Source organism: Oncorhynchus mykiss, chromosome 18, assembly GCF_057628025.1.
Source record: "Oncorhynchus mykiss isolate SJ-2025 chromosome 18, ASM5762802v1, whole genome shotgun sequence".
Taxonomy (NCBI): Eukaryota; Metazoa; Chordata; class Actinopteri; order Salmoniformes; family Salmonidae; genus Oncorhynchus; species Oncorhynchus mykiss.
Genome location: NC_143039.1, coordinates 14,773,571 through 14,787,072, shown reverse-complemented (window position 1 = coordinate 14,787,072; position 13,502 = coordinate 14,773,571). Strand labels below are relative to the sequence as shown.

The window sequence follows — 13,502 nt, the reverse complement described above, 5'->3', positions numbered from 1 at the left end:
TTTGTTTATTGATTGATTTATTCTAGAGAAGATCACCATCTATCACTACAAGTCTGACTGTGTGGACGGAGAGTTTCGGGGGGTCCCTGTGGTGCTCAACTTCACCAGCTCTAACTGTTTCCTCAAGTGTGTTAAGGACGGAGAGCGAGTCTCTCTCTGTGTTGGGGTGAGCACATACCCTTCTGCTTTCTGCTGCTGAGACTAATGTTAGCAAGGCCCTGACAAACCAAACTACAAAAGGAGAGTATCAAGTTGGGTTCTCATACTGTATTTATTGCAGGGCAGCAAAACAGTACAACAGACTCTCAATACTACTTCCCTAAAGAGAGGATATTTCTACAGACACACAAATAACTCCTCACAAGGTCACAGCATACCCTGACTATACCCTGACTATACCCTGACTATACCCTGACTACACCCTGACTATACCGAACATTAGGAACACCTTTCTAATACTGAGTTGCACCCCCAGTCCCCCCTTTTGCCCTCAGAACAGCCTCAATTTGTCGGGGCATGGACTCAACAAGGTGTCAAAAGCGGGGTCAGGTATTTCAAGGCTCTCTAATAGACATTGGGGTCATGTGGTTCAAGGCCCTCTAATAGACATTGGGGTCAGGTGGTTCAAGGCCCTCTAATAGACATTGGGGTCAGGTGGTTCAAGGCCCTCTAATAGACATTGGGGTCAGGTGGTTCAAGGCCCTCTAATAGACATTGGGGTCAGGTGGTTCAAGGCCCTCTAATAGACATTGGGGTCATGTGGTTCAAGGCTCTCTAATAGACATTGGGGTCAGGTGGTTCAAGGCCCTCTAATAGACATTGGGGTCAGGTGGTTCAAGGCCCTCTAATAGACATTGGGGTCAGGTGGTTCAAGGCTCTCTAATAGACATTGCGGTCAGGTGGTTCAAGGCCCTCTAATAGACATTGCGGTCAGGTGGTTCAAGGCCCTCTAATATACATTGGGGTCAGGTGGTTCAGGGCCCTCTAATAGACATTGGGGTCAGGTGGTTCAAGGCCCTCTAATAAACATTGGGGTCAGGTGGTTCAAGGCCCTCTAATAGACATTGGGGTCAGGTGGTTCAAGGCCCTCTAATATACATTGGGGTCAGGTGGTTCAAGGCCCTCTAATAGACATTGGGGTCAGGTATTTCAGGCGAGCTATAGTCCTCTGGCTCCTTATTGTAGTGTTACAAGGCAGGGAGTGATGTCTCGGTCCATCGTCAAAGGGGTCACTTTTACCAGCATTTTCACAATCAGTAGTGACATCATCATACCTGCCCCCTGTACCACCCGGCACTAGGCAGCACAGACATCGGGTCATAACCCATATGAAAGGTACGGAGCACAACTACAGTCAGTTTACAGGCATTCACCACCAGTGAGTCATCCCAGGATTGTTGTTTACCAGAGGTCAGTCTGTTCACCAGTCCCCCTTTCACTGCTAAAGGAACCAATTGCAGCTTTCACCTTGACATTTACAGAGGAATGTATAATGGTGGTTAGCCTTCAACTGGGTGATATGGGCACGGCAGACTCAGTCAATTCATGCAACTCAGTGAGTTCTTTAAGGATAGTGGGAATATACAGAACAGGTATGTTCAGTTGTTCTAGGGAAGGTAGCCTAGTGGTTAGTGCATTGGGCCAGTAACCAAAAGGTTGCTATTTTATTTAACCTTTATTTAACTAGGCAAGTCAGTTAAGAACACATTCTTATTTACAATGACGGCCTAGGAACAGTGGGTTAACTGCCTGTTCAGGGGCAGAACTACAGATTTGTACCTTGGCTACCCTGCCGCTAGGTCGAATCCCTGAGCTGCCAAGGTAAAAATCTGTCGTTCTGCCCCTGAACAGGCAGTTAACCCACTGGTCCTAGGCTGTCATTGTAAATAATAATTTGTTCTTAACTGACTTGCCTAGTTAAATAAAGGTTAAATAAAACATGTGTTGTCGTTGGGAAAAGAGAACTTCAACACCGTAATCAATAGGGACTTGACATGTCTGCTCTGTGTTCATTACCAGCTGAGGGGCTCTCCCATGTCCAGGATGCAGCTGAAATGAGTTCCTTCATGAGAGACAGCTGGTGGTTTGAAATAGAACACTGGAAGTCAGACCGTGTGGTTATAGCATCTGGTCATGAGTAGTGTTGCTGAAAGGTACAGGAGTGATTAGAGTCAAGCCCTCCCCTGTGACCACTTCCCCGGGAGTCTATCTCCAATAGGAACTTCTACCATAGACTCCCTCAGCAGCCTCCACTATCTCCAATAGGAACTTCTACCATAGACTCCCTCAGCAGCCTCCACTATCTCCAATAGGAACTTCTACCATAGACTCCCTCAGCAGCCTCCACTATCTCCAATAGGAACTTCTACCATAGACTCCCTCAGCAGCCTCCACTATCTCCAATAGGAACTTCTACCATAGACTCCCTCAGCAGCCTCCACTATCTCCAATAGGAACTTCTACCATAGACTCCCTCAGCAGCCTCCACTATCTCCAATAGGAACTTCTACCATAGACTCCCTCAGCAGCCTCCACTATCTCCAATAGGAACTTCTACCATAGACTCCCTCAGCAGCCTCCACTATCTCCAATAGGAACTTCTACCATAGACTCCCTCAGCAGCCTCCACTATCTCCAATAGGAACTTCTGCTGAGGGGAGAACGGCTCATAACAAGGGCTGGAACGGAGAAAACGAAATGTGTGTTTTAAATGTATTTACATTTTATTTATTGAACCTTTATTTAACTGGGCAAGTTAGTTAAGAACACATTCTTATTTACAATGACAGCCTACCCCAGCCACACCCGGACGACGCTGGGCCAATTGTGCGCCGCCCTATACTATATATTACCCCTGTACTATATATTACCCCTGTACTATATATTACCCCTGTACTATATATTACCCCTGTACTATATATTACCCCTGTACTATATATTACCCCTATACTATATATTACCCCTGTACTATATATTACCCCTGTACTATATATTACCCCTGTACTATATATTACCCCTGTACTATATATTACCCCTGTACTATATATTACCCCTGTACTATATATTACCCCTATACTATATATTACCCCTGTACTATATATTACCCCTATACTATATATTACCCCTATACTATATATTACCCCTATACTATATATTACCCCTATACTATATATTACCCCTGTACTATATATTACCCCTGTACTATATATTACCCCTATACTATATATTACCCCTATACTATATATTACCCCTATACTATATATTACCCCTATACTATATATTACCCCTATACTATATATTACCCCTATACTATATATTACCCCTATACTATATATTACCCCTATACTATATATTACCCCTGTACTATATATTACCCCTATACTATATATTACCCCTGTACTATATATTACCCCTATACTATATATTACCCCTGTACTATATATTACCCCTATACTATATATTACCCCTGTACTATATATTACCCCTGTACTATATATTACCCCTATACTATATATTACCCCTGTACTATATATTACCCCTGTACTATATATTACCCCTATACTATATATTACCCCTATACTATATATTACCCCTGTACTATATATTACCCCTGTACTATATATTACCCCCCCCGTGCCTTATTGCTTAAATATACCACGGCTGTCAGCCAATTAGAACCACCCAGTTTATAATTGTCTGTGTCATACGTGGTAACAGACCACGATCACATGCTGCGTCACAACTGAAGAGAATGGCGGTGTTAACAGTTTTAGCATATCACATTTTTAAAATAATAATTTTACCCCCTATTTATCCCCAATTTCAGGGAATGCAATTGTTGTTAGTAGTTACTATCTTGTCTCATCGCTACAACTCCCGTACGGCTCAGGAGAGACGAAGGTCGAAAGTCATGCGTCCTCCGAAACACAACCCAACCAAGCCGCACTGCTTCTTAACACAGTGCGCAAGCCAGCCACACCAATGTGTCGGAGGAAACACCGTGCACCTGGCAACCTTGGTTGACGCGCGCTGGTGTGCGATGAGACAAGGATATCCCTACTGGCCAAGCCCTCCCTAACCCGGACGACGCTAGGCCAATTGTGCGTCACCCCACGGACGTCACGGCCGGTTACGACAGATCCTGGGCTCGAACCCAGAGTCTCTGGTGGCACAGCTAGCGTTGCGATGCAGTGCCGTAGACCACTGCGCCACCCGGGATGCCCAGAATATCACATTTTTACCACATCTGTCCCTCCCCTAGACAGTGTTACCATGTGGCACTATCATCCTACAGAGCCTGAGCGGTCTCCGTCTGATTGATGAGGCGGGAACACTTGTGCTCAAAGGTCAAGTTGGCAGTCACCCCCCCCGCCCCCAGAACGTATCTAATACAAACAATATTTTTGACCCTTCACTTGGTGGTAAACAGATGACATTGATTTGAAGCTTTCCAAAGGGTTCCCATGGTAGTGATCTGGTTCCCATCCCAGTAACTGGAGTGGTTGTTTTCATGTTGTGTTTCAGATCTTTTTAACCATTTTGTTGTTGCAAATTGGCCCAAATTTGGGACAACACCATTCTTTCCTACACATTCCTAACATCTCTCCTTGGACTCATGCGTCGTTCCATGATACTATACGTATGTGTGCAAGATGGGGAAGTAGTATGAGTGGCGTGCGGCCGTCTGGGGGGCGCCAGACGCCGTCATCATCGGGTTTTCAGCCTGAAGACATCAAACACCACTTTTCAACGGCATTGTTTTGCATATTAACAGCACCAGTAGAAGTATGTACAGTCACCATGGGTGAGTCCCGTGAGGGGGGGAGGAACCGTGGGTGAGTCCCGTGAGGGGGGGAGGAACCTTGGGTGAGTCCCGTGAGGGGGGGAGGAACCTTGGGTGAGTCCCGTGAGGGGGGGAGGAACCGTGGGTGAGTCCCGTGAGGGGGGGAGGAACCGTGGGTAAGGGGAGGAGGAACCATGGCCGCTGCTGCTTTCGCAGCCATGTCAGCACTGGCATCCCCTTTCGTAACAGAATCGGCCCTAAAAGTGGGTGGCACATTTAATAATGGCACCAGCGTTGGGTAACGCCACCGCTCCATACATACCGTCGTGTTTAACAACGTCATAAACCCACGCCGTTTCCACAACCTCCTGAAGTCCTGGCAAACACCACACACATACCTTGAATCAGTATAGATTGTCACCTTCTTACGCCTCCATCACACCGACGGCGTCATGACGTTTTGGTACCCCAGAAGTACATTCATTTCCAATGGAACACTGCCTTTGCCTTGCTGCAGGGCGTTGCAGTGCGTTGCAGTGCGTTGCAGTGCGTTCTGTGTGGTATGTTGGTGTAAAACTGTATGCGTAGACGACTTGACAGAAGTGGTAGCAGAAGGGGAATGTTGAACTGTTGTTGCACACATCCAGATGATGCTGCGTTTGCCTTGCTGCAGGGCGTTGCAGTGCGTTGCAGTGCGTTGCAGTGCGTTCTGTGTGGTGGTGTATGTTGGTGTAAAACTGTATGTGTAGACGACTTGACAGAAGTGGTAGCAGAAGGGGAATGTTGAACTGTTGTTGCACACATCCAGATGATGCTGCGTACCTTTTTGCGTAATAACGCTGATGGTGAAGATCGAGGCACCATCCCTCTGTCAGCATCAACGCGTGCGTCAGCGCCGTCCCCTCTGCCAACTGTGCTGAGGTACCAGGATGTAACGGAGCAGACCCTAGCCATGTGTGGTCTGTGACTACCGCGGGCCCCGCCCATCTATTTCCCATTTGGTCCAGGTAGGATGACCCATCTGTATATGACACTAAGTCAGCATTTAACAGAGGCACGTCACACAAGTCCTGGTTGGCAGTGACGATGTCACCATCACGTCTAGACAGCAAGGATGGATGGTGTCGTTGGGATAGGTAGGAGAGTTGTGGGGTTTAGCCTAGCACATTTCACTACATGTCCCCTGACAGCAGTTTCGCTTCCCAACCGGTGAACCTGGTCGACGTCACCTGGTTAGTTTTCCCCTACTACGGAGCGTGTTCTGTCGGGGGAGGCAAACGGCCCGTTGGATGAGGTCTTGAATTTGAGATCTTTGTGACTCCAGTTCCTCATCTAGTTGATGCATGTTGTGTTTGAGATTCAACCACTGAAGTTTGGTGTTTTCAAATTAGCCAAACTAGAAAATAATGTTAATGTCAGGAGGCATTGGTCACGGTCCCGACCGTGTTTCATTTCAAATGACTTTTTGTGGCAGCGTTTGATTCTTGCTCGGTCCAGGGAACCACCCTTTGGCCAGATGGTGTCCCGTGAACTGATTTAGGAAAGTACTCCATTTACTCATCTTGAGAGAACTCCTACAACTCTGAGCTACTTGGTAGTCCAGAGACCATTTTTGTCTTCAGTCTCAACAGCCTGCTCTTTACAATTAAGAGGCTCCCATGTTTTTTAACAGATTTAAAAATAGATGGCACTATATTGTTGGTGAGCGCTTCGGGTATATTTGCAATTTGAAATTCACATAATTTGCATGTATTTAGGTTCAGGTCATAAAATAATTTCTAAACAGTATAATAAAGGGATATTTACCACGGGTCTAGTACCCAAAATACACAGTAATAGTAACTTTTAATAATCTGACATGTATTACCTTGAGTTCTCACCCAGATGGACCTTACTTTATCCAGGATCATTCCTGGGTTTAACTTAACACAACATTTAGTCCAGGATCTACTAGACTAACATATGGAATTGTTTTAATATGGTGATACCATGGATCATTTAGCTATTTGATTTAGAATTTTAGGACCCATAAAATAAAAATACATATATTTGACTAGGGTTAGTGTTAGCTACTAGGGTTAGCTACTAGGGTTAGCTACTAGGGTTAGGGTTAGCTACTAGGGTTAGGGTTAGCTACTAGGGTTAGGGTTAGCTACTAGGGTTAGGGTTAGCTACTAGGGATAGGATTTGCTACTAGGGTTAGGGTTAGCTACTAGGGTTAGGGTTAGCTACTAGGGTTAGGGTTAGCTACTAGGGTTAGGGTTAGCTACTAGGGTTAGGTTTAGCTACTAGGGTTAGGGTTAGCTACTAGGGTTAGGGTTAGCTACTAGGGTTAGGGTTAGCTACTAGGGTTAGGGTTAGCTAATAGGGTTAGGGTACTAAGTTAACATATGGAATTGTTTTAAGATGGTCATACCATGGATCATTTAGCTATTGGATGTAGAATTTTAGGACTTCTTTAGGTTTATTTGATAAAATATTGAATTTGTCCTTTACTATTATAGCCCAAAGAAACGCATGGACTAACATTCAGAAATGGTCAAAATGACAGTCAAAAAACATCATAAGGAAGGTTTTGATAGTTTTAACCTGTACACGTCCTTTCAGTCTTGTGACAGACTGAAAAGCATCAGGAAGGATGATGAGGAGATCCAGGCGTTTGTCTTCTACATGAAGGCTGAAATGAGCAAACAGCGCCGGTTTGAGTCCGCCTACTGCCAGGGCTGGTTCATCCACACTTCTAACGAGACCAAAGTAGTTTTGGGGGAACCCCAGGGGATGACGGGGGACCAGTCATTCTTCTTTGTCATCCATAAATGATGAAGAGGGTTTGTTGTTTCTGCATGTTATGTTTCTCTAGTTTTTATATACCATCATTTTATAACATGGTTGTTTTGAAGTGATCTGTCCTATATCGACGAGATGTCAGGAAGTTTTTGGACACATATTTAACCCCTTATCTTTGTTGGCACAAAGCTAATTCTGTTCCATTTATTTGTATGAGTTCCCTTCAGACGATTCTCAAAGACTCTTGTGGGGGTCGTAAAGCAAAACGGAGAACACCATCGTGTTTGTGAGAGTCATCTTTCCATAGAGTTAGTAGGCCAAACCGTTCGGATGCTACAGACGTTTTTCGTGAGAGAACTGATTTTCGGGATGGCTCATGGTCTGACAAACACAGCTGGAGCTCGGCCACCTTCCACCGCAGACGCAGAAGGGCAACACAGGCGGATGTGGGGGATGGAGACTCAGCCCATGCAAATATCTCTAGTTTAAGCTGACGGATTTAGATGGGGATTTTTTAAATTACGTTCACTAGCTTGACACACAGATGTGCATCAATAGACTCTTAAGGATTAAGACTTTAAGATGTGTTCAATAGACTGTTAAGGATTAAGACTTTAAGATGTGTTCAATAGACTGTTAAGGATTAAGACTTTAAGATGTGTTCAATAGACTGTTAAGGATTAAGACTTTAAGATGTGTTCAATAGACTGTTAAGGATTAAGACTTTAAGATGTGTTCAATAGACTCTTAAGGATTAAGACTTTAAGATGTGTTCAATATAATTGCTACTATATGTATTTTTAGTTCACCACTAATTTGCATATTTTTCAAATAACTTCATAGTAGTCAGTAAAGGAAATGAGACCAAGGACTATTGTTATTCCCTGTTGTGTTATTGTTGTTCCATGTTGTGTTATTGTTATTCCCTGTTGTGTTATTGTTGTTCCATTTTGTGTTATTGTTATTCCCTGTTGTGTTATTGGTATTCCCTGTTGTGTTATTGGTATTCCCTGTTGTGTTATTGGTATTCCCTGTTGTGTTATTGTTGTTCCATGTTGTTATTGTTATTCCCTGTTATTGTTATTCCCTGTTATTGTTATTGTTATTCCCTGTTATTGTTATTCCCTGTTGTGTTATTGTTGTTCCATGTTGTGTTATGGTTATTCCCTGTTGTGTTATTGTTGTTCCATGTTGTGTTATGGTTATTCCCTGTTGTGTTATTGTTGTTCCATGTTGTGTTATGGTTATTCCCTGTTATTGTTATTCTCTGTTGTGTTATTGTTATTCCATGTTGAATTTGAGTCGTGAATAGTGTTCCCAATACTGCACAGGTCCATTCAGGCTTTAAAAGCAGATTTCGGTAGATGTGCACAAGGACTAAACGGAATTGTTGAATAATAATATCTTTAACCTGTACATATCCTTTCAGACTTGTGACCAACACAGACTGAAAAGCATCAGGAAGGATGATGAGGAGATCCAGGCGTTTGTCTTCTACATGAAGGCTGAAATGAGCAAACAGCGCCGGTTTGAGTCCGCCTACTGCCAGGGCTGGTTCATCCACACTTCTAACGAGACCAAAGTAGTTTTGGGGAAACCCCAGGGGATGATGGGGGACCAGTCATTCTTCTTTGTCATCCATAAATGATGAGGGTTTGTTGTTTCTGCATGTTATGTTTCTCTATGTAGTTTCTGTAGTGTGTTTTTATACCACCATTTTATACCACCATTTTATACCACCATTTTATACCACCATTTTATACCATGTAATTTTGTATTGATCCTATGAGTCCCTGGAAAACAATGATGATTGCTGAGTGGGCTATACTGGCTACCATAAATGTACTGTAGATTCATTGAATGTAGAGAAACAGAGCCCAGGAAAAGAATGGATGTGTACTGATATTACTGTGTGTGTGTGTTTGTAATACAATAATGCAGCAGTGGCCTGTTATTCTGCTATTGCAGAGAGAAGTAGCTATGTATCATACACAAATAATTAGCATTTGTTTGTAGTTTTCAGTTATTGATCGTTTAGTCAGATGAGTAATGCTTTTATGTTTTTCTGTGACTTAAGTCTTTTTTTATTTAGAATAAAAATATATTCTAAAACTCTACAAATGTCTTGAATTTATACATAATTTAAACGAATGATCCTACTTCTAATGTGGTCTTCTTTAAAGAGCTGTTGTTGTTGTAGGGGGTTTTCAGATCTGTCAAGTCGTCTGTCAAACTTTCACACTGACAATCAGCGACTCAGAACCCTGTCTGTTCATCCTCTTCCCTCTCAAATGTTTTGTTGGTCACGCCGTAGGGGTTCTCTGCATTCTCTTCAGCTTTCGCTGCAGATTTCCTGGAGATATAGAAGAGAAAGAACTGTCATGTGTCTTTTAAAAATTGCTTAAATTAACATTTTGCAAATTGTGAGGTTGTTAATTAAACATGTAGTAATTAATTAGTCTCTTCCAGACCTGGGTCGAATACGTGTCAAATACTTGAAGTTGTTGATTTAGGTCGACTAGATTTTAGGATTAAGTTTGGTTCAAACTGTATTTGAACCTCTACTCTTTTCATTCCTTAAAACAACATAAAGCATCTCACAGTTGGCGCTGACCTAGGATCAGGTTTGCCTTTTAGATCATGATGAATATCTGATTACATGGACAGGGAGGACCTGATCCTAGATCAGCACTCTTATTCTGGTATGCTTTATGAATAGGGTTGCAATCCTATAATGAATACGGCCCAGACTCACTTCTTCCTGTCTCTGAAACCAGAGATGATCAACCCTGTTATGAATGCGGCCCAGACTCACTTCTTCCTGTCTCTGAAACCAGAGATGATCAACCCTGTTATGAATACGGCCCAGGCTCACTTCTTCCTGTCTCTGAAACCAGAGATGATCAACCCTGTTATGAATATGGCCCAGACTCACTTCTTCCTGTCTCTGAAACCAGAGATGATCAACCCTGTTATGAATATGGCCCAGACTCACTTCTTCCTGTCTCTGAAGCCAGAGATGATCAACCCTGTTATGAATATGGCCCAGACTCACTTCTTCCTGTCTCTGAAGCCAGAGATGATGAGGTAACAGCCCATGCAGACCACCAGTCCCATGACCACCCCAAACACCACCAGCCAGACGGTGACCGGCTGCTCCACGGGCGGGGCCAGCGTTGCTAGGAGACCCTCGAACTCCAGAGTTTTATCGTCCAGTTTGAATGCGTCATTGATTCGACCTCTGGACATCCTAGTGAGATGAACAATGGCTTGAGTCATGGGGTTATGGGTAATGTTTCATGTACAAATACTGGAATAAAACATCCATAAGAGGATTTACTGAATGCTGGTTGGAAAATGCAACTTTGTTTATGGCTTTAGTTTCAGAACCCACATCACGAATGCTACACAGAGTGTTATTACTCTGTTTCAGACAGTCTTGTGGTGTCGCTCACTCAGTTTGGCAGATATGATCGGGCAAGGTTTGTTTTAGCATGTGTAATCAGCTCACGTTCAAGGGTTGACTCCTTTACCTGATAGCAGCCTCTACCTCAGCTTTGGGAATGACCACGGCAGAGTTGGCAGGGTCAGTCACCACAAAGTAGAAAGAGATTCTGGCTGTCTCCTTGTAGGTGTGGATGTTCTCTGTCCTGGAACAAAGATAATAAAATGATGTGATGTCACAGGAAGATTCTAATAAATAATATTGATACAATATATATACATACATTTTCATTCTGGAATGTGATGGGAGTGACTGACATAAAGAGAAGCAAAGCTGAGAGTGAGTGACGTCTAGGTGGACTTTTATTGTGAAACACTTACGTGAAAAGAGCTGCCGTCTTGTTGACCTCAAGGTAATACTGTCTCATGGCGTAGGCCATGTTGGCTTTGAACAGGTACATCTCGTTGGCGTTCCACATGTACTGGAAGAGAAACAATTCAAGTCAGTTCAACTGGATTATATGAAGAGATCGTCCAAACGAAAAGGTAGTGGAGCCGTTTTACAACCACGTTCAGCTTAGTGTACTCACTGCCTTGTCACCCATAGCTGCTTTCAGACTCAACCTCACTTTGTAGGCATTCGCTGAGACTGTTGAACAGATAGGAAATATGCATTATTTATAGAATATATCACTTTTAACTATATCTAAAATGTCATAGAACATAGTATGGAGCAATGTATTGACTATGCATACTGGATAGTGAGCTAGATACAGAATCTGGACTCACATGGGTCCACTGTACTTTTGTACTACTTGGTGTGAAGCGATATATTGGCTATGCACACTAGATAGTGCCCTAGTATGGATAGGGACACGACTATATAGGTACTCACATGGGTCCTCAGCTGCTCTCCATCCTGACTTCCTGTTGTTCTTCCTGTTTTCTTCTATGAGCCAAACGTGGAGGTCCTTGAAGTAGTCCAGGAGAGGGGCGGAGTCCATCTTGGCATTTCCTGAAATCGTCTCCAGGGCTCTGGTCCACGACTTTGACCTCCCGAACTCCAGCATCGTCCTGTAAAATGAGATTAGTTAGTTTGTTTACTTGTTCATTGGCAAATCTGCATTCTTAGAAGTAGACATGACAGATGCAACAACAAACAGATTTGGTAGGAGCACCTGAGCTTGTCCCCGGCTGCTGTAGAGTTGGTGATGTCACACTTGAATAAGGGTCCAGAGTGGCCAGCTGCCTCACAGAGAGCCTTCTGGAACTGGAACTGATAGACAGTCCTGGTGAAGTATCTATGACAGAGACAGTCCTGGGTCAAGTACAGTACATGTCCTGGTGAAGTATCTATGACAGAGACAGTCCTGGGTCAAGTACAGTACATGTCCTGGTGAAGTATCTATGACAGAGACAGTCCTGGGTCAGATACAGTACATGTCCTGGTGAAGTATCTATGACAGACAGAGACAGTCCTGGGTCAAGTACAGTACATGTCCTGGTGAAGTATCTATGACAGACAGAGACAGTCCTGGGTCAAGTACAGTACATGTCCTGGTGAAGTATCTATGACAGACAGAGACAGTCCTGGGTCAAGTACAGTACATGTCCTGGTGAAGTATCTATGACAGAGACAGTCCTGGGTCAAGTACAGTACATGTCCTGGTGAAGTATCTATGACAGACAGAGACAGTCCTAGGCCAAATACAGTACATGTCCTGGTGAAGTATCTTTGACAGACAGAGACAGTCCTGGGTCAGATACAGTACATGTCCTGGTGAAGTATATATGACAGAGACAGTCCTGGGTCAAGTACAGTACGTGTCCTGGTGAAGTATCTATGACAGACAGAGACAGTCCTGGGTCAGATACAGTACATGTCCTGGTGAAGTATCTATGATAGAGACAGTCCTGGGTCAGATACAGTACATGTCCTGGTGAAGTATCTATGACAGACAGAGACAGTCCTGGGTCAAGTACAGTACGTGTCCTGGTGAAGTATCTATGACAGACAGAGACAGTCCTGGTGAAGTATCTATGAAGTATATATGACAGACAGAGTCCTGGGTCAGATACATGTCTATGCTTCATCATTTCCCACCACCTAAAGCTAAATGACTGGATGTGAGGGGTGTTGAGAATGACTGGATGTGAGGGGTAGTGAGAATGGCTGGATGTGAGGGGTAGTGAGAATGGCTGGATTTGAGGGGTAGTGAGAATGGCTGGATGTGAGGGGTGTTGAGAATGACTGGATGTGAGGGGTAGTGAGAATGACTGGATGTGAGGGGTAGTGAGAATGGCTGGATGTGAGGGGTAGTGAGAATGGCTGGATGTGAGGGGTAGTGAGAATGACTGGATGTGAGGGGTAGTGAGAATGACTGGATGTGAGGGGTGTTGAGAATGACTGGATGTGAGGGGTAGTGAGAATGGCTGGATGTGAGGGGTGTTGAGAATGGCTGGATGTGAGGGGTATTGAGAATGGCTG

At 43.9% G+C, this 13,502-nt stretch overlaps 2 protein-coding genes across 5 annotated transcripts in view; one reads left to right on the top strand and one right to left on the bottom strand.

The window, feature by feature from the left end:
* Positions 1-9,685, top strand: part of il-1ra (interleukin-1 receptor antagonist) — a 26,668-nt gene extending 16,983 nt beyond the window's left edge. The window contains 2 exon segments of the mRNA NM_001124396.2: positions 27-166; positions 9,000-9,685. Of these exon segments, the coding sequence (NP_001117868.2) occupies positions 27-166; positions 9,000-9,218 (359 nt within the window). The 3' untranslated portion in view covers positions 9,219-9,685.
* Positions 9,624-13,502, bottom strand: part of ace2 (angiotensin converting enzyme 2) — a 19,940-nt gene continuing 16,061 nt past the window's right edge. For 2 of the 4 annotated variants that reach the window (XR_016488279.1, XM_036951559.2), the window contains exons 12-18: positions 12,193-12,315; positions 11,910-12,088; positions 11,605-11,663; positions 11,396-11,496; positions 11,104-11,220; positions 10,626-10,820; positions 9,624-9,923 (exon numbers count right to left, since the gene is read on the bottom strand). Coding sequence is in view for 2 of the 4 variants with exons in the window: in XM_036951559.2 (XP_036807454.2) it covers positions 9,827-9,923; positions 10,626-10,820; positions 11,104-11,220; positions 11,396-11,496; positions 11,605-11,663; positions 11,910-12,088; positions 12,193-12,315 (871 nt within the window). In the remaining 2 variants the exon portion in view is untranslated. Of the gene's footprint in view, positions 9,924-10,565; positions 10,821-11,103; positions 11,221-11,395; positions 11,497-11,604; positions 11,664-11,909; positions 12,089-12,192; positions 12,316-12,697; positions 13,053-13,502 lie in introns of those variants that run through there. The other 2 variants (XR_016488278.1, XM_090207270.1) reach the window with 2 other exon arrangements.